The 17,675-nt window shown below is 45.9% G+C and overlaps 5 protein-coding genes across 5 annotated transcripts; all 5 read left to right on the forward strand.

The window, feature by feature from the left end:
* Nucleotides 1-282: 282 nt before the first annotated feature.
* Nucleotides 283-604, forward strand: F5891DRAFT_1197896 (uncharacterized protein; the record flags this gene model as incomplete). The annotated part of the gene is made up of 2 exons (XM_041368556.1): nt 283-388; nt 441-604. The coding sequence occupies 2 exons, from the start codon at nt 283-285 to the stop codon at nt 602-604; spliced, it is 270 nt and encodes an 89-aa protein (XP_041217884.1).
* Nucleotides 605-1,454: 850 nt separating this feature from the next.
* F5891DRAFT_1282558 (uncharacterized protein) lies at nt 1,455-4,714 on the forward strand (the record flags this gene model as incomplete). Its single annotated transcript, XM_041370541.1, has 10 exons — nt 1,455-1,546; nt 1,598-1,743; nt 1,786-1,880; nt 1,942-2,065; nt 2,117-2,150; nt 3,196-3,324; nt 3,386-3,421; nt 3,476-3,769; nt 3,861-4,049; nt 4,106-4,714. The coding sequence occupies exons 1-10, from the start codon at nt 1,514-1,516 to the stop codon at nt 4,712-4,714; spliced, it is 1,689 nt and encodes a 562-aa protein (XP_041217885.1). The 5' UTR covers nt 1,455-1,513.
* A 418-nt stretch (nt 4,715-5,132) lies between these two features.
* Nucleotides 5,133-6,170, forward strand: F5891DRAFT_1197898 (uncharacterized protein; the record flags this gene model as incomplete). Its single annotated transcript, XM_041368557.1, has 5 exons — nt 5,133-5,404; nt 5,455-5,563; nt 5,622-5,669; nt 5,716-6,110; nt 6,161-6,170. The coding sequence occupies 5 exons, from the start codon at nt 5,133-5,135 to the stop codon at nt 6,168-6,170; spliced, it is 834 nt and encodes a 277-aa protein (XP_041217886.1).
* Nucleotides 6,171-7,086: 916 nt separating this feature from the next.
* On the forward strand, nt 7,087-7,683 carry F5891DRAFT_1131617 (uncharacterized protein; the record flags this gene model as incomplete). Its single annotated transcript, XM_041364689.1, has 2 exons — nt 7,087-7,453; nt 7,610-7,683. 2 exons carry the CDS (start codon nt 7,087-7,089, stop codon nt 7,681-7,683), a joined length of 441 nt encoding a protein of 146 aa, XP_041217887.1.
* An 8,716-nt stretch (nt 7,684-16,399) lies between these two features.
* F5891DRAFT_1197903 (uncharacterized protein) lies at nt 16,400-16,780 on the forward strand (the record flags this gene model as incomplete). Its single annotated transcript, XM_041368558.1, has 1 exon — nt 16,400-16,780. One exon carries the CDS (start codon nt 16,400-16,402, stop codon nt 16,778-16,780), a length of 381 nt encoding a protein of 126 aa, XP_041217888.1.
* Between the last annotated feature and the right edge of the window lie 895 nt (nt 16,781-17,675).

Below are 17,675 nucleotides of genomic sequence, written 5' to 3' on the forward strand. Positions count from 1 at the left end.
CGTCTTTTCTCGTCAACTCTGGGCCAACATCGGCCGCACCCAGCATACCCACGTGACCCTCACCCATCCATCTAATCACGCTGATGATGTCACTCAACACTCGGTCATCGCTTCCTCCCACCGCCGCCGCCCCCAGGAATCCAGGGGGGCATCTCGTTCGTCACACCCAGCACCAAACTCGTCAAAACCAAAAGCTCTGCAACCACGAGCTCAAGCGCGCCGACGACGGAATTGAGGCTCATTCCATTCGGCATTCCAGGGTTTTTGTGCCAGTGTAAAGAAATGGTCAAAGTGGATGCCTTTCGCCAAACGTTACTACCCTCGCCCGATTCTTTACGTCGAATGGTGAAGTCTTCGTGGGACGTCTTGACCAAATCCCAGACCGATGGTAAGGTTCCGAAATTTCAAGTAATCACCGGTATGGAACTGATTGGGAGCAGAATCGCTTCGACAATGGGCATTAAGCAAACTAGATAATGGCGAAAAATATCGGCTCTCGAAGCTCGAGCCCGTCTTCGTAGAGATACTCGACGACGTGAAGTTGGTGGTGAGGTCATTTGTATACCACAAGTATGACCTCTGGTTCGACTACAGCGTGTCTTGAACTTTTCGCATATCGCGGAGTGCGCGATACGAGTCCAACGTCTTGTAGAGAATGACCTGTTTTTGGATAGCCAAATATCTGTACTGCCACAGTACTACCCGTGATCATGATTCACTCATACTTCGAGTTGCATTTTGTTAGGTCGAGGGAGTCGTCGTCAACATTGCCTTTGCGAACCCTTGATCCTCGTGACAATGTCATACTTGTTACATGACAGTGAACACCAATATCACCGGTATAGTCGGGATAATCTCAATGTCAAGCCAGTTTTTCGCAATAACGGCTACTTTCTGCCGGTGGGCACTAGAAGAACGCCGCACGGGGAGACACATGGCAAGCGTGTTTATACCTGAAACTAACCGTACTCATCTCGAACGCTATACGCGGATGCTGGAGGCCATGAGCCCATCGCAGCTGGCCGCACTTACAGCACTATTATTCAGTAACGGTTCTGTGCTCACTGGCCCGGTTATACGCACCCGATGATCAATCTACGTACAAGCGGTATCATATCAATTACATACTGGGTATTGTGTCCCTCTAGCTTTTCTAGGAAGTGATGAATTCACCTTGTCCGACTTTAATCATATTAATGGCTCCGGAACTTTGACTGACGAGACAACACAATTATCTCATGTTTAGTTTACAGCACGTAGCACAGCATAAACTTAACTTTTGGATAATTTCGTGCATTTTCAGATTTTCTTGCATTTTACCACGTCGCATCTTTCCGCGCTAGAGCCTCGAGCCTATCCTGTCTACCGAGCACAGTTCTCCGTCTGTGTGGATACGGTCGAGCTCCCAATAATCCTATCCTTAAGTTGGCGTTCAAAATCTTGTGCGTTATTGCAGTCTCTCGACCATTGGAAAGATACAAAGAACAAAGACTAGAAGGAACATGTCTCAATTATGGTCAATCGATTCCAGAACACAAACGTCACTGTATGTCATATAATCTGACTTCACGGCTAGCGTTCAATGACCAGACTTCAGGCCGGGCTCGTGCTCGCAACTACTACTTTATTCCTGTCGTCACCACCTCCTGTGCCGCATTTGATGGCTTATAACTCTCCAATCATTCTGCTGTGCTTGTTATCTATGAAACTAGTACCGCTCACAAAGACATGGAAACCCTCAAGGTGAGTGAGTTTGTTTAAGCTGGCTCACCATTTGACACACAGCACAGCACATGCCACGATACCAAGTCATCGCGCTGCTGCTATGGCTAGCATACCCCTCAATCTGTCTGTCAGTGCCACTTGCTTTTTGTTTGTGGGTAAGTGAGGCGCTAGGCGTGTTTAGATCTACTTATGAGTATGACGTTTCATTTGGTGCAGCTATCTTTATCGCCTGCTTCAGGTCCGACAATGCCATCGTCAATATCATAACTATCTTGGCTTGTGTGGCCTTCCTTTCAAACGGAGCCCTTATGCTCTACGTTTTCGCCATTGTAGGCAGAAAGTAAGCTAGTAGCACTCTTGCTGGTTCTGCCAGTCTCACTATGCCTTGCAGGCCGGCCAATGGTAAAAAAACCACCCCCACACAAGTTATTGACGGGCATCATGCTAGTATAGGTGCTGCATGCCTTCCGCGTTGACAGTCATGACCGGCCGTGATAACTGTTATAGTATGGTTGATTGAAGCATTGGCTGCGCTGCGAGCCAAAGGGGGTGGCTTTAGCACGATCCTGGACAAGACGACAATGTCCACCGTGTGGACAACACATATTTAATGACCTCAATCTACCTGGCAAGGAGTGATGTATGATAGTCATTTTCCGTTTTATATTCACTGAAGGATTTATGAGTTTGCCACCTACAACTTCTACCATTCTATTAGATATTCAGACCAACGTGTATATCAGAACTAGAATCGGTGATTAATTAATACGCTCAAAGTAGCGGGGTGATATCGAGTCTAAATATCCACCTCCAACAGCCATTCCGAGTCAAAGCCGTGGATACTAAGTATAGCATTTAAACTTGTTAAGGTTTGGCACGAAGCTGAAAGTCACCGCATTACTTATGTAACCACTAACAAGAGAACCCTCTACAAGTCGGGAAAGACTTGGTTTACCTTATATAGAATGTCAAGAACTTCCCAAAGCGACTTGGCGCTAGTTGGGCAAAGGGTAATGGCCCACGCTGAACTGTGATGTACTAATGTTTCAAGGTATTCAACTGACCAGTACTAGTATGAGTAGTAAGTCGGGATCCATCATCTTTTACATTTTTGCCACTGACTCAGGCATTAACGTGCGGTAGCATCATGTCATACCCCACAAAACTTGAACCGGTCACTCAGAGTCGCCTGCTCAGCGAAGTCGAGGACTCGCCGAGCCAGACTCCCGGCTGGCACGGTACTGTACAACCCTGTGACGGCATAGTCATTGCCATGACGGATTACTACTACTAAGTCTTATTAGGCAATCACTCTTCGTTCGGCGAGTTGCATCACGACAGCCAGACTGAAATGATATAAAGACTGGGTAGCTAAGAGCAAAGTAAGTCTAATTGTATCATTGGTTCGTGATGCACAGCGACACTCAGAGCCCCGCCTGTTATACTAGAACTCATGATCGTGATAATCAGGAGATTCTTTCACGCAATATCAATAATATCATAGATTCCATCCCATCAACTCGCCGACGCACCCGTCTTCAAACTACAGCATATCTTCTTGGTGCCCGTAAAGAACTGCCCGAAGTCACTGGCGAAGAGGTCAATCACATCCGCGCCGTTCAGTTGTGCTATTCATCAGAAGCTCAGGCTAGCTATACAGAAGAAAGACCCGAGCAGCCTCAAGCTTTCGAGAAAGGTAATTTTGATGATCGTCTTGAGTAACTTATGCGAGATACTCACGTCTCACTAGTCGAGTTTTCGCATTCCTTTGAATACCATGGACAAGGACAAATCTACAACGTATGTAGACAACTTCTATGCCGAGTCAGACCATCCACTAGATATACTCGACTCCACGAGGGCCGCAATGAATCTTTCGAAGAAGTACGAGCACTTGGGTTGGCGTCTGTCTACAGCCCGCCGCATGGACCCACCACATCGCCTTTTGACTTCCCAGGACATCGCTAGCGCTTTCAAGGCTGTGAGGGCGGAGCAGGTGTCTGGACGGAAAAAGAAGAAGGTTGTGATTGAAATCGTCAACACTGTAAGTTCTTTTTTGACTCAATCGTGACACGACAGCTCAATAACTTCTTGCGGTAGATGTCGGTACCAAAAGGAAACAAATCAAATCACAGGCAGGTATTGTGTCCGATCCATCCCTTCTATACGTGAAGGAACTCGAGAATGTGAAGAGAAGATTATGTTGCGCTGAGCATCAGCTCGGAGGTTCAGAGAACACATTTTGTTGGGTAGATGTGTCGCAGCCAGACGCTCCACACTATCCGATATGTACCCAAGACCTCCAGGAGTGGGCTAAACATCTGGTATGTGCACGTTTATATGCCTCTAAGCCTACTATTCATTCATCTGAATCATTTAGTACGACACTCGAGATCCGGATAGCACCTGTGCTACTCTACCCAACACGCCTTATTTCGATGACATTCGCAAGACACGTCAGGCAAGAACTGCGTCACCGCTTCAATGTATCCCAACCGAGCTCATATCACCCATTATCCATAATCATGTTCACCTCTCATCTGCCATCGACAACACGTGGGCTTCTAATGATGCGCATTCTGTACAGCAACTTGAAAGTCAGGGCCCTATGGCCGCTCCGCAACCACTTAAAAGGACATTTGCACTCTACATGGAGAGTGATGAAGAAAGTGACGATGAAGAACCGCCGAAAGACATTGACGACGTCATCACAACCATCCATTCTCGCTACCCTGCTATGGACTTCCCTCGGTATGGAGATATGCTGAAGGAGCGCGGCATATTGTATCTGCCGACTGCAGCGCATTTTGGTAGCCGATTTTATGTGGAGAAGGTTGGTATGTCGGAGGGTGCTGCGGTCACATTTCATACTCGTGTTTGTGAAGCTCACATGAAGGAGGAACGTGCGAGAGCACGGAGGAAGGCTAAAGGCAAACAGAAGGCACGAGCTGATGACACTGATAAGGAAAATATCCAAGCTCTCGAATAGTGTGTCACATTTACTGTCTACTATTTCTACAAGTAGTATGATCTTATACCTACTTTTAATTGCTAGCGTGATCCCTGGCCAAATCTAACATTACCTACTAGTATACAACGTTGAACATGTTAACTGGAAATCGGTGGCTGATATTACTATGAAAGCAATTTGATTTCCGCGGCATCTGAAACACAAAGATATGGTACAGTGATACCGTACTGGGAAGTTTTGTTGATACCCAATATGTCACTAACATTTTCTCTGTGTGAACTTATGATCCAGGCAGTGGTGCTGACATAGTTAGGTTGGGCTGCCAGCTTACGGTCGTTGAAACTCCGACTCTCACACACCAATGACACCAGTTGATATCTTCTGAGTCCGGAAGTCAAGCTAGAGGCCCCTCCGAGACCGTGACAAGCACACTAACATGTCCTCCTCCCCTGTTATTTCTGCACCTCCTCCAGTTGGAGTCTCTAGTCCCGTTCATTTCGAGAAAGTGTTGGGGGTGCCTGCTGATATTTTCGCCAAGCGATCTATCCAGGATCATGATGACGCTCCTCATGTCACCAAGCGCCCTTACTATGACAATGATCATAGTCGGATAATGGGCCCCATAAACCCCAATCAATCATCATTTGAAGAATCTTGTAGTGGTGGCCAACGCTGTGCCACCCAATCACTTCCAAAGGGCCTCCCCCCGTAACACGCCATATGTCGTCTTATGCAAAGCGCGCTAGCCTCAAATTCAGGCCCTATCAACTAGGAGGGCATGTCCCTACTGCTCTGGAACACCGTTTCATGACGAAGAATCTTCTGAAGCGCAACGAGGTTGATCTTAGCCTGGTAGATGTTCATCAGGTATTCAAGCATTATCTACTAGTCACAGGTCATGTCACATTGACAAGCATTGTACCAGGGCAAAGAGATCTTCAAAGAAAGCATGAAGGCTATGCCTGATGACACTGTCTATACAGCTGTCATCGCAAAGCGAAGCTGACGTCGAAAGCAAGCGTTTACGGGCTCTCGCCGCAGCTTGGGAGCTCGAATCAGCCGAGAAACACGCAGTACTTCTTCAAGCCATTTTCAAGAATTATGCTAAACAATATGCTGAAAGCATGATAGAGGCTTCCTATTTCGAAAGGGTTTTAGTCAAACGTTCCTTGCAGCAGCTTGAAGATGACGCAGACTTCACTGTGACTACGTACAGTCATGATTTCGCTGCCTATCAAGTTGCAGACTTGCAACTTGATTATCTGGAGGAGATATGTGCTGAGCGGAAGTTGCCTCTGGAGGACGATGATTCGGAAGATGCTGAAGATCGCTTGAAAGCGTGCGTGGACAGCATACTTGCAGAGTCGAAGATGGAAAATACCAGTACCATGACCTTGGGCCATCCGAGTCGAAGGTAGGGTGATTTGTCATATCTTTTACAAATACTGATTGCGTTGCACACAGCGCACTTTAATAATATCAATATCAACAATGATCAATTTGTAGTGCTACTGTCACTAGTATTCCGACATGATATGTATAACACGACTTTCCCCAGCTGGTACTACGAAGGAGATTTGGACTACTACTAGTAGTTAACGTTGACTACTAAGCACCGTTACCGTGGTATTGACCAGGATGTCAAGTACCAGTGTTTCTTGAGCATGTACTACCATCAGTAAACCAGTGAGTTCTTGCTGGGGATTATGCTGATTATGGTGCTTTTACATGGTCATATATTGCTTTATATCACTTTATATTACAATGTGACGAAAAACTTTCCTATATATTACAATATATTACGATATATGACGATATCTTCTTCTCACAGGTTCTCTGATGCACAGGCAGAACCGTGACTGTATGAACGATGATGTACTAGTAGTTCAAGTCAGTGAACCTCAGATGAGTACTCTGAGTCTTCGATATTGTCACTATGATGTTTATGTTAGGTGACTGCAGCCGCATGACCTTGCTCCGCACAAAATAACCCACGTGTTTCAAACCGTTACTGTCAACCTACCAAAGTCTGCAGAGAGCGGCATACTTCAGCGCCCACTGCTAAAAGTACAGGTCGTCGTCAACATCAGCCACATCGTCGACGACTCCCTGGGTAGCTTTCAGACCTCAAGCCTGAGATAACTTCAATTCACAGCCTGCGCCAGATGCTCTTCTCTTCATATGATGATTGCCTTTGCTTATCGTGCTTTCCACTTTACTTTTCATTCTCCTCATCTTTCTAGTATTTTTTATATCATTCATTCGAAGACGACGTGGTATTGTCTTGCGAGACAGTGATGGACCTACCGACATGAGTCGAGAGGAGCTTATAGACGGGGAAGGAGGCTTTGAAGGTGTGGAGTCTCGCTGGCTCGAGAGTGTTTCTGAAAATGTTCGACGTTATCACATTATCTCAATTCCTTTCTATCCAGGAGAAGGGTGTCTCAGCATGGTCCTTTGAGCCAGACTACGAAACTATTAATTCACCTTTGGTTCATGCTCGCATGGAAATCACTTTCCTTCCCGATCCTGCATCCGCCTCGCGCGTGCAGTCAAATTTACCCCTACCCAAATTGAACGAGGTCTACTATTGGGAAATCAAGATGTTTGATCTTCCCGAAACTACTACAGTTGCCGTTGGACTGGCCACCAAACCCTACCCACCTTTCCGACTTCCAGGTTTAAACCCTTTCTCCGTCGCTTACCACTCCAACGGTGGCAAGTGTTACAATTATCCCTTCACTGCATCACCATTCGGTCCTCTACTCAAAGGGGATGTTCCTGGCATTGATTATCGTCCTCGCCCAAAAACCTCTGAACTCTACAATGAATTCTACTCATCCTCCCGTACTAGTCATAAGTGAACCGCATATTAATGGATGGTTGCCCCTCAGCTTAGTTCCTCTTTCTTAGGTAGGCACTGGGCCAGCAGGTCTGGTAGTAGCGTTAATGCTCCTCCAGAACGGTATACCAGTTCGTATCATTGACAAAGACCCTAACCCTCGAATCGGACAGCGTGGTCCTGGAATCTGGGTGTGTCATGCCAATACTTCTCTAATTTCCTATAGTCTCATTTAATACATAATCCAGCCACGCTCCTTCGAACTCTTCAACTTCCTGAATGTCCCAGAAGTCAACTAAACCCATCCTCACAATCCGTTCCTACAAGCACAGGACAATGGAATTTGTGACAGAATCTTTGGTGACCTGGCATGTGGAACCTACCCCTACGATACCATTCGTGCGTACTATACAGAACCATCTCTCGAGCAGTCATGCTGATGATTTGCTCCTATTGTAGCACGTTCCAAAGCTGATAGGTCAGCAACTCCTAGATGTGATTCTGCGACGTCACCTAGAGAAATTTTCGTGCTCTGTCGAGATGGGCACAGAACTGCGTTCGTTCGAGCAGTCTGGTGAAGGTGTCACGACTGTTCTAGCAAAGAACGGCATATTGGAGACTTTCGATACCAAGTGGATGGTCGGCGCTGATGGTGCTAAAGGTGAGTTGCGATCAAATTCGAATGCTGGAGGATAAGTCTGAGTTATGGTTTGCAGGCGTCGTGCGCATACAGCTTGGGCTTACATTCTTGGGCGAGACTAGAGATGATATCCGAATGGTCATGGGAGATATTCGTTTACATGGTGTTGGTCTTGACAGAGCGGTGCGTCCAACTTCTACTTGCTCCATGAAGGAGTGCTCCTGATACGGTCTTGAAAGTATTGGCACCGGTTTGGGACCATTAAGCGAGGGTATGTTCGGTTTCTGCTCTTGCCAGCGAGGCTTGTATGTTGACGATGTACAGCGTCACATTACGTTCAACAGATGAAATTGGCGAAGATGGCTGGCAATTTGTCATTGCTGATAATGATCTAGACCTCTCATGTTCAACTCCCTCACAGATGAGATTGGTGTACCTGCTGTGCTTTGGAGTACGTCGTTGATTGATCAATGTGTGCTAGCAACTCAATTTTTTTTCCTGCAGTTTTCTTCGGCTATTCAATTCTTGGTACCGGTACTGTACTGAAAACCATAGTTTCATTCTGCGACAGTGACTGACAAGTTCATTTGCAGCTCGTGCTTCCCTTTTACCTGAGGTCGCTGGTCGGACCCGATGTGATCCTCGAAGAGGAGCTGACTGGAGCAGCAGTAAGTGCAACGCGATTGATTATTCCTCTTGGACAGCCGTTCAGCGCACTCCTACTGGCGCAGTATGGCGAAGAATACATGAGGATAGCATCTGATGATGATATCATTGCACAAGTCCGACGTATGATGGACATGTCAGGACCCTTCAGATATTGTAGCTGTATCATTTTTGGAAGCTCTTATTAGTCTTCTTTCCTTCATTTGTTTACGGTGTCTGTCGCGAGCTCTTCCACATGGATGAATTGACGAAAATTTTAATGCGAGACACTGATTGTGACATGTCTCAGCGTTGTGGAGAACTGGCGCGGGCAATGCCCGACTTGGAAATATCCGAGTCAATGTCCGACTTCAAATCAAACTATAGTTTTTTTTTTCGTTGGTGACAACTTAGTACCTGCCTATGGGTGTTTGACTCGGAGTCCGTCTTCATCATAGTTCCATCACTGGCACGGTCACGGTTGTAGTGGAATGCGTCTATCTCGATCGCCTTGGGTTCTGTTCATTATCTTTATTCTCTCAATGGTCACGGTGTCATGTGGTGCCTCACGTTGCTCTTGGGAGAAGGACACAGACTTTCGCGGACTTAGTAGACATCGTTCTACATGCAAACATTACCAGAAGGCCAGCGTGTTAGCCTCGCAGAAAAGGAGGGACCGGGCAAATGAGTTGATCAAAGTATTGCAAAGGCTCACTACAGCTACTACTCCCGTACGTCTCGAAGCCATGATCACTCCACCGAATCCGAGTCTGGGTTCAACCCTTGAGTCGGACTCAATTCTCATAACTTGAAATCGGCTGATTATTATGATAACCCGCAGCTACGACCAATCGTATTTACAATGATGAATCGCTCGAAACCTATAGCTAGATGCGGACCCAGGACATTCTGCACATCACCCCAAGTTGAGTCCGGTATCAACTCAAAGGCTAGTGACAGCACCCCTCGTACCACTGTGTCTCAACTTCTGTATTCTAGGAATTGGATACTTTCGATGTTACAATGTCAACGGAAGATGCTTGTGATATCACTGCGGTGCCTGAGCATGGCCAGAATGATCTAGGTGTGCATTTGCGCAGAATCCTGGACCTATGACATACTAATGGTTGCTTCACTCGTGGATCATCAGCGGACTCTGGTCAACATCCTTCTCAACTGCACGTCTAGGCCAGCCCCGAGAAATTTTGTCGATATTCTGCCTGCCGATGAAGATATCAACCTTTCAGATTCCCCTGGGGATTATCCGTCTCGTGTGACCGAAACTCACAATTCGCCGCCCCGCAGAATTCTACGAGTCTTATTGACGCTGCGTGATTCTCTTCAAACAGCATTCAACGTTATCGGACTTTGTCGACAATATCCTAGGCGCCCCTCATTCGAACCCGATAATTACGTCCCATCTACGCTGCTAGCTGATTCCTGTCCAATGACTATTGGCACAGATATTCAAGGGCCCGATTCATCTTCTAGAGTCTCTGTACCACCTCATCCTTTTTCCAATATGACAGTCTATCGTCTGATGACATGGATGAATTCCGGCAGTCATCAAAAATCTGAGGCCGAAATCACGCGTCTTGTTAAAGATGTTATTCAAGCGAGAGACTTCAACCCCAAGGACCTGGATGGATTTTCGGTAAAGAGAAGTCTGCGTGCATTGGATAATAATGGAAAAAAGGGGCCTGTTATTTTTCCAGATGACTGGTTAGAGAAGGACGTCGCGCTTGACATACCTTCCAAATCAAAAGACGACCAGGCCAGATCATTAAACATTTCGGGATTTCACTACCGGCCGCTTATATCAGTGATCCGTTCCGCGTTCGCTGACATTCAAGCCAGCGTGTTCCATCTTTTCCCCTTCAAGCGTCTATGGAAGGATCCGCTGGACGGTCATCAAGAACGTGTATTTGATGAGCTATATACCTCCGACTCCTGGTTAGAAGCTCAGGAAGACCTGTATAAACAGCCGAAAGAACCTGGCTGCTCACTCGAACGCGTTATCGCTGGACTGATGTTTTTTTCGGACACAACTCATTTAGCCACCTTCGGAACGGCCAAGGCTTGGCCTCTTTATCTGTATTTCGGAAATTTAACTAAGTATGCACGCTCGGCACCCAAATCTGGCGCATGCCATCTTGTGGGATTCTTACCTTCTGTAGGTCATCTGCCTTCCATACTGTATATCTCTCTCACAGTAGATTTTTTAGCTTCCGGATAATATAAAGGACGTCTTCAGCAGCTTGCCGCGTATATCAAAAAGCGGCATGGCAGCCCTTCATGTGCATTGTCGGCGAGATCTATTCCATGCATGTTGGAAACATCTGTTAGACGCGGAATTCCTTCATGCATACCGTCACGGAATCGTGCTCCGGTGTCCAGATGGAATATTTAGAAGGGTATTTCCGCGCATATTTACTTACTCGGCTGATTATCCAGAAAAGTACACATTTTCGTTGAAGTACTGATCAATATCTTAGGGTTCTTATAGCGACAATCAAGGATATGGGTGCTTGCCCATGTCCGTGCTGTCTCATGCCGAAAGTCTCGTTCGATTTCCTTGGTTTGTGGAAAGACATGCAAGATCGCGTCACTACCCTCAGGACCTACTGTTTGGAAAGGATAATTCAGGCCCGCGGATTCATCTATGGAGGAAATACTGTGAATGGGTCTAAGGTGCAGGCGACTGTTGGAGGAGGCTCGTGGGTGCCGACTGTAGTGAGTGCCTTGCAAATCATTCCCCTTATGATCAGTACCTACTTTGAAACTAGAACGCATTTGTAGAAAGGCTTGCACCACTCGGATTCGACACTTTCCGCATGCTTGTGGTCGATTTTATGCATGAATGCGAGTTAGGTACATGGAAGGCGCTGTTTACGCACCTCATCCGTCTACTTTACGCGCTCCCCGGCGGTGATCACCTAGTTGCAAGTCTTGACTATAGGTTTGTCACACTATTCTCTTTACTGAATTGAAAATAATCGCCTTCAACACAGATTTCGCCACATCCCATCGTATGGTAACGGTGTCACCAGGAAATTTTCGGATAACACCTCGGAAATGAAACGCCTCGCAGCACGGGACTTCGAGGACATTCTGCAGGTACGTATTGGTGGCTCAGTCGATGTTGTGTGTTAGTGACATTCTATCTCAGTGTGCGATGCCGGTCTTCGAGGGGCTTTTTCCAGCAGAGCACGATGCTATTGTACAATTACTTTTATACAGATTTGCTCAATGGCACGCTCTCGCCAAACTAAGGATGCATTCTGATGCGACTCTGTCAGTACTCGAGAGGACATTCCAGAGGCTGTCCCGTCAGTTGCGTAAGTTCTGGGATTTCACATGTGCTGCTTTCTCTACCGTGGAGCTACCGAAAGAAAGGGCTGCGCGCGAAGGCTCAAGTTCCGACAACGCGGGTGCTGGAAGTGGCGGCAGAAAGGTCAAAAAATTTAATTTGAACACTTACAAATTTCATGCCATGGGGGATTATCTGCGATCGATCCGGCTCTTTGGAACGATCGACTCCTTTACATCGCAAATTGTATGTGCATCTCCGAGTCTGACACAACGTCCCATCTCATTTTGATGTCTGTCCAGGGAGAGTTAGCGCATCGAGCACTGAAAGCATTCTATCCCTTGACCAATAAATTAGATACCCCGGCTGAACTCGCTAAGCACGAGCGCCGTTGACGAATCCTTCGGCGAGTGGCAGAAGCAGAACGTAGTCCATGTGCTTTGGAACAGCAACCAGTCAACTTGCCTGCAGGGATCAACATGAAGGATCATCACTATATACCGACGCTAAGCTGCAACAATCCCATAGATATATTTCATTTTCTTCGAGATCATGACAATGATCCAGCTGTAGCAGTATGTGTTACTTTCCTCACCGTTCTCCTAACTCACGATATTATACAGGCGTTCATACCGAAACTCAAAGACCACGTACTATACCGACTTCGAAACTTAGACATCACCTATTGTGACCATACCTTCTCCGACGATGAACATAATTCAGTTATCATCTCAGACAATAGGCTATACTCCGTCCAAACGATGCAGGTATGTCACACAGATCTCAAGTTTTGCTAGCATTGTAATACTTTAATTGATAGGTTCATTACACGACTTATGATCTTCGGCGAGAGTATGATACCGTCAATATTCGGACACACCCCGATGTTATGGTTTTATCTGGGGAAACAAGGCCCCGACATCCATACTGGTATGCCCGCGTTCTGGGCATCTACCACATGGATGTGTGGCTCAATAGCGAAGGTCCGATCAAAAGGCGTCAAATTGAGCTTCTTTATGTCAGATGGTTGGCGCCATTGACCAACCACCCGTCAGGGATGAGCTGTGCTCGACTTCCGAAGATCGCTTTCGTCGAAGAGTCTGACCGCGATGCATTTGGGTTTCTCGACCCCGGTCAAGTCATCCGAAGTGCCCATTTGATTCCAGCTTTTTCTTCTAATCGCGGAACTACATCCCTTCGCTATGGAAAGTCCTTCGGACGTCAATTTGGTGAATTGGACGACTGGGAGGGATACTATGTTGGCATGTAAGTGTAATAATTCATCTTGTTGTCCTTACTCAACTGTTGATGATCACTCAGATTCGTCGACCGAGACATGTTCGTGTGATACAGGCACTATGGAATTGGACATCCTACCGTCCTACGGGAGATCACAAGAGACTGTGCCGAAGTGGAGCTTGCGGATACCCCGGAATCAGAGGAGGATAATGACGATGACGACTTGGAGAGTGAAATTCAACCCGAGGGCGATGATGGAGGGGAGGAAGAAGGCTATGACAGCGAAGAAGAAGATGAAGACATGGACGCACAGGAGAATGACGGAGAGATGGAAGACAGTGAAGACAAGAACGAGAACAGGAATGAGTATGAGTATGAGTATGAGGAAGACCGTGACGGCCTATCTTTCTGACTCATTCAGCCTGTAGCTCAGCCTTACTAGCAGTACTTGAATGTCTAAGTCTATTGACCGATATTGCCCATATCGAGTCGCAACTTCGAGTCGAATGTATATCGTGGCCTGAGTGTAACTAACCAATCATCATATTGTCTCAAGTGCATCATGATGCCGCTGACTCGTGAGATCAACACTTGATAATGGAGGAAAATAACAATCAACACTGCCGGGAGTACAATACATACTGCGATGGTGACAGGTCGCAATTTTGTTAGGAATTGTAGTGCTATTCTAGATTAGTTGACAAACGCAAAAGGCTCTTCCTATGGGAAGATGTTAAATAGTAGTTTGATCCAATGTATAGACGGCAGAAAAGGAGAGTCACAAAACAGGTTGAGAGGTGTGCGCTGTCATCCCTTGTTAATCTTCACGGCCACAAGTCAGGACATTGTTACAAAATCTAGTGCTATTCTAGATTAGTTGACAAGTGCCAAAGGTACTTCCCACGAGAATGTCGTGGATGAAGTTGTAGTGTAAAGCGGAAGTAAGGCAAAATGACAATGGCCAAAATATTTGGCGTAAGTAGGCTTATCACCCTGGTCAGCTGCAATGGAAGAACATCATAACCTTGTTGTGCACTGCTCATCTTACTCTAGATCTCCGGGCTATATAGCGGCAAATCAGATTTCTTATGGTATACATGAAAATATTTAGCAGCGGCAGAGTTCTACCCCTCTACAATTCGCACGGGTACAATATCAAGGACTCATCAGTTTACTGATGGAAATGAAGTTTCTGGCATGATAATTTCTCTGCGCGAACAAGGGGCCAGTGATATCGATAAACTGTGCACGAGACCTCGATTATTGGCAACTCTCGCGATTCTGGTTCATGTCGTCTGTGCAGCATGTCAAAGACATAGTACATGTTGTGAGTTTCTCAGGCTGAACAGCAAGTCATCAGTGAATTGATGAGTCCTCGATATTGTAGCCGTGGGAAGTATAGCACGATGTAATTCTGCTGCCGCCAAATATTAGCTTATATACTGCGAACAATTTGAGTTGCACATATATACTCATGTATGCTTGTAAATCCAGCTTAACATGAATGATTTATAACAATCCTAGTACATTCCACCTTTGCAGCCAATGAGTAGTGGTAGTATACCTGAGCCAATTGTTTTGAGCTTCGACATCTTACCTGATCTTGTTTTTTAATTACAATGTTATTTAAGGCCTTTTGATGGAAAGAGCCTCGGGCATTTGTCGACAAATATAAAATACCATTAGATTTAGTCACAAAGCTATGACATTCCTCCTTTTCAGATAATGAGGGGTGGTAGTAGACTTATCCCAATTATTTCGTGCATTGTCGTTTGGCCCTATTTATTTATCCCATTACAATGCTATTCAAGCCCTTCTCGTGAGAAGATACCTTTAGCGGACAACTTTTGAAACTGGCTGTACCGCTTCCAGTGGCCTCCGCTTTCAATAAGACTACATTAAGTATTTTCAAAACAATGCTTTACATGTTTCTGATTGCTGCTTATTGCAAATGTGAAAGTACAGCGGCGCTCTACAAGGCATCAGTGGGATCAATTGTGCTACAGCGCTGGAAATATCCTAAGTCCAACATTTGTATATGTTTGTTCATGTGACGGTGCGCTCACAAAAGTTCAACTTGAACTTTTCTTCCCGCTCTCACTCGCTCTCACTCATCGCTACTCTCACTTGCCACTTTGGCCGACGATGATGGTGCGATGACAACGACGATGACCTGACAGCAACAACCCAACAACATCAACATGACGACGACGATACGACGACAATGACGACGATACGACGACAATGACGACGATACGACGACGACGACAATGACAATGACGACGACACGACAACAACAATGACGATATGACGACGACGACGCGACGCAATGCGACGACGACGACACGATGCGATGACAATGCAATGCGATGACAATGACGACGCGATGCGACAATGACGAGACGACAACGACGACGCGATGCGACGAGATGACGATGACACGACGACGACGCGACGACATGATGCGATGCGACGAGACGATGATGACGATGACACAACAACACAACAATGACGACACAACGATGATGACGACGGATACAACGATGACACAACGACGACAATACAACGACGACACAACAACATATCTCTCACTCGCTCTCATCTATAATAGATAGATAGATGTTCGCTGTTTATGTCAGATTTAAAATTTAATGGAATTTGCTTGATATCATTTAATTGAATTGGAAAAGCTGCCTGAAAATAATGTGCTAGTATTGTCGTGAATTGAGATCCTATTTACGAAAATTTGAAAGGGATTAAAATAATTGAACAGATTGCCAAATCGTCAAATTCTTGCAGATTTGTGCAAGTTGGATCGCATTTCATCCAATTTGAGAAGGAGGTTTTTCCTGAGTAGCTTTGACATCGGAAGCAGATATAAGAAAATGAAAAACGCTTCTTTCCTCTACAAGGTCAAACATGATAATGTAATGACCGATGGCAGAATTATGCTGATGTGTGCGATTGTGTACTATATATTGTGATATATGGCTTTCTACTTTCTTCACCGGTTCACTGATACGCCACATGCTGTACGGTGGTTCGCACTTTCCAAATGCTGGAAAGTTTTGTTGGGACAAGGCTGCTGGTTTCGGTTCAGATATCCAGGGGTGTACAGACAAATTCTTCCAGCATGCCAAGGAATTCTGTCCCTCTGACAAGATGGCAGAATTGAGGGAGTCTGTGGATAGCGTCGCCAGCACAGCCACGACACTGTATCAAGTCGTCAAAGAAACCGCAGAACAATGTGGCATTCCTCTCTACACTATATCAAATAACCTTGTAAACACCTTCAGTGTCCTATTTGAAGAGCTCAAAGAACAGTTTCCACCACCTGGTGAAGCTTCTGGTCATGAGAAGCGCATGACCATGATGAACATCAGGGAAAACCTCCCACGGGAATTTTGAAAATGTGACAACAATTCTCGAGAATTATGGCAAACTTTCATCAAATTTTTGTAAAAGCTTGTAAATAGTTGATAAATAGTCACATCCATAACGCAGTCAGTGAATGCACTGAAAAAGATATCTACAGGGCTCTAGTTGAACCTGCCATGAGATATGTAACTAATTACTAGTATATCAAAAATGTAGAGTTCACGCAATGCAGAACGGGGATATATTTAAACAGGTGGGAGGGAGAATTCGGAGGTGTCTGCTGCTGGCTACATAGAGCTCGCTCGAAGGGCCTTAGCCTCAGCGACAACAAGTAAATTGAGAAATTGAAAATCGAACCACCAACGATTTAATTACTAATCACAGGGCTCCCACGGTTGATTTCAATGAACTCATTCAAATATTCATGTTTCACTCTGCAACTTACACGAGCCGCGGCAACCACTTGCACACCCTGTCACGTCGTTTTCTTTATGTTTTCATTCTCCCTTACGGTTACTGTTGGGGACTCTAGGTGAGAGGCATCACCACCACAGAGCTAAGTCTCGCTCCGAGCGGGCGTCTGAATTCTGTTGTCGCATTCATCTGTGCGTGGTCATTCAAACCAGGTGTCTATGTAGGATTCCTTTTTTTCTCTTCTTTTTGGCGGTCCAACCAGCCTTCCTGATCTCTCCCAGCTACAGGCTCAATTTGGAGCATACACATAGCTCAAAACTGCATTCTGAGGGTGAGTCATGTAGTTGAATCCTGGTTTCACATCAGTAAATTCCCACATTTCTTAACTTCCTTTTTCGAGACTTGCCGCCGGTCAAAATCCCAAAAAGGAGCGGAAAAGTCACTCGCAAAAATGGCGACACCCACTTGCCATCCACTTGCCACAAGGCATATAAGTTGGATAAGTAGATGC

Source organism: Suillus fuscotomentosus (assembly GCF_016647785.1).
Source record: "Suillus fuscotomentosus strain FC203 chromosome Unknown F5891scaffold_135, whole genome shotgun sequence".
Classification (NCBI taxonomy): domain Eukaryota; kingdom Fungi; phylum Basidiomycota; class Agaricomycetes; order Boletales; family Suillaceae; genus Suillus; species Suillus fuscotomentosus.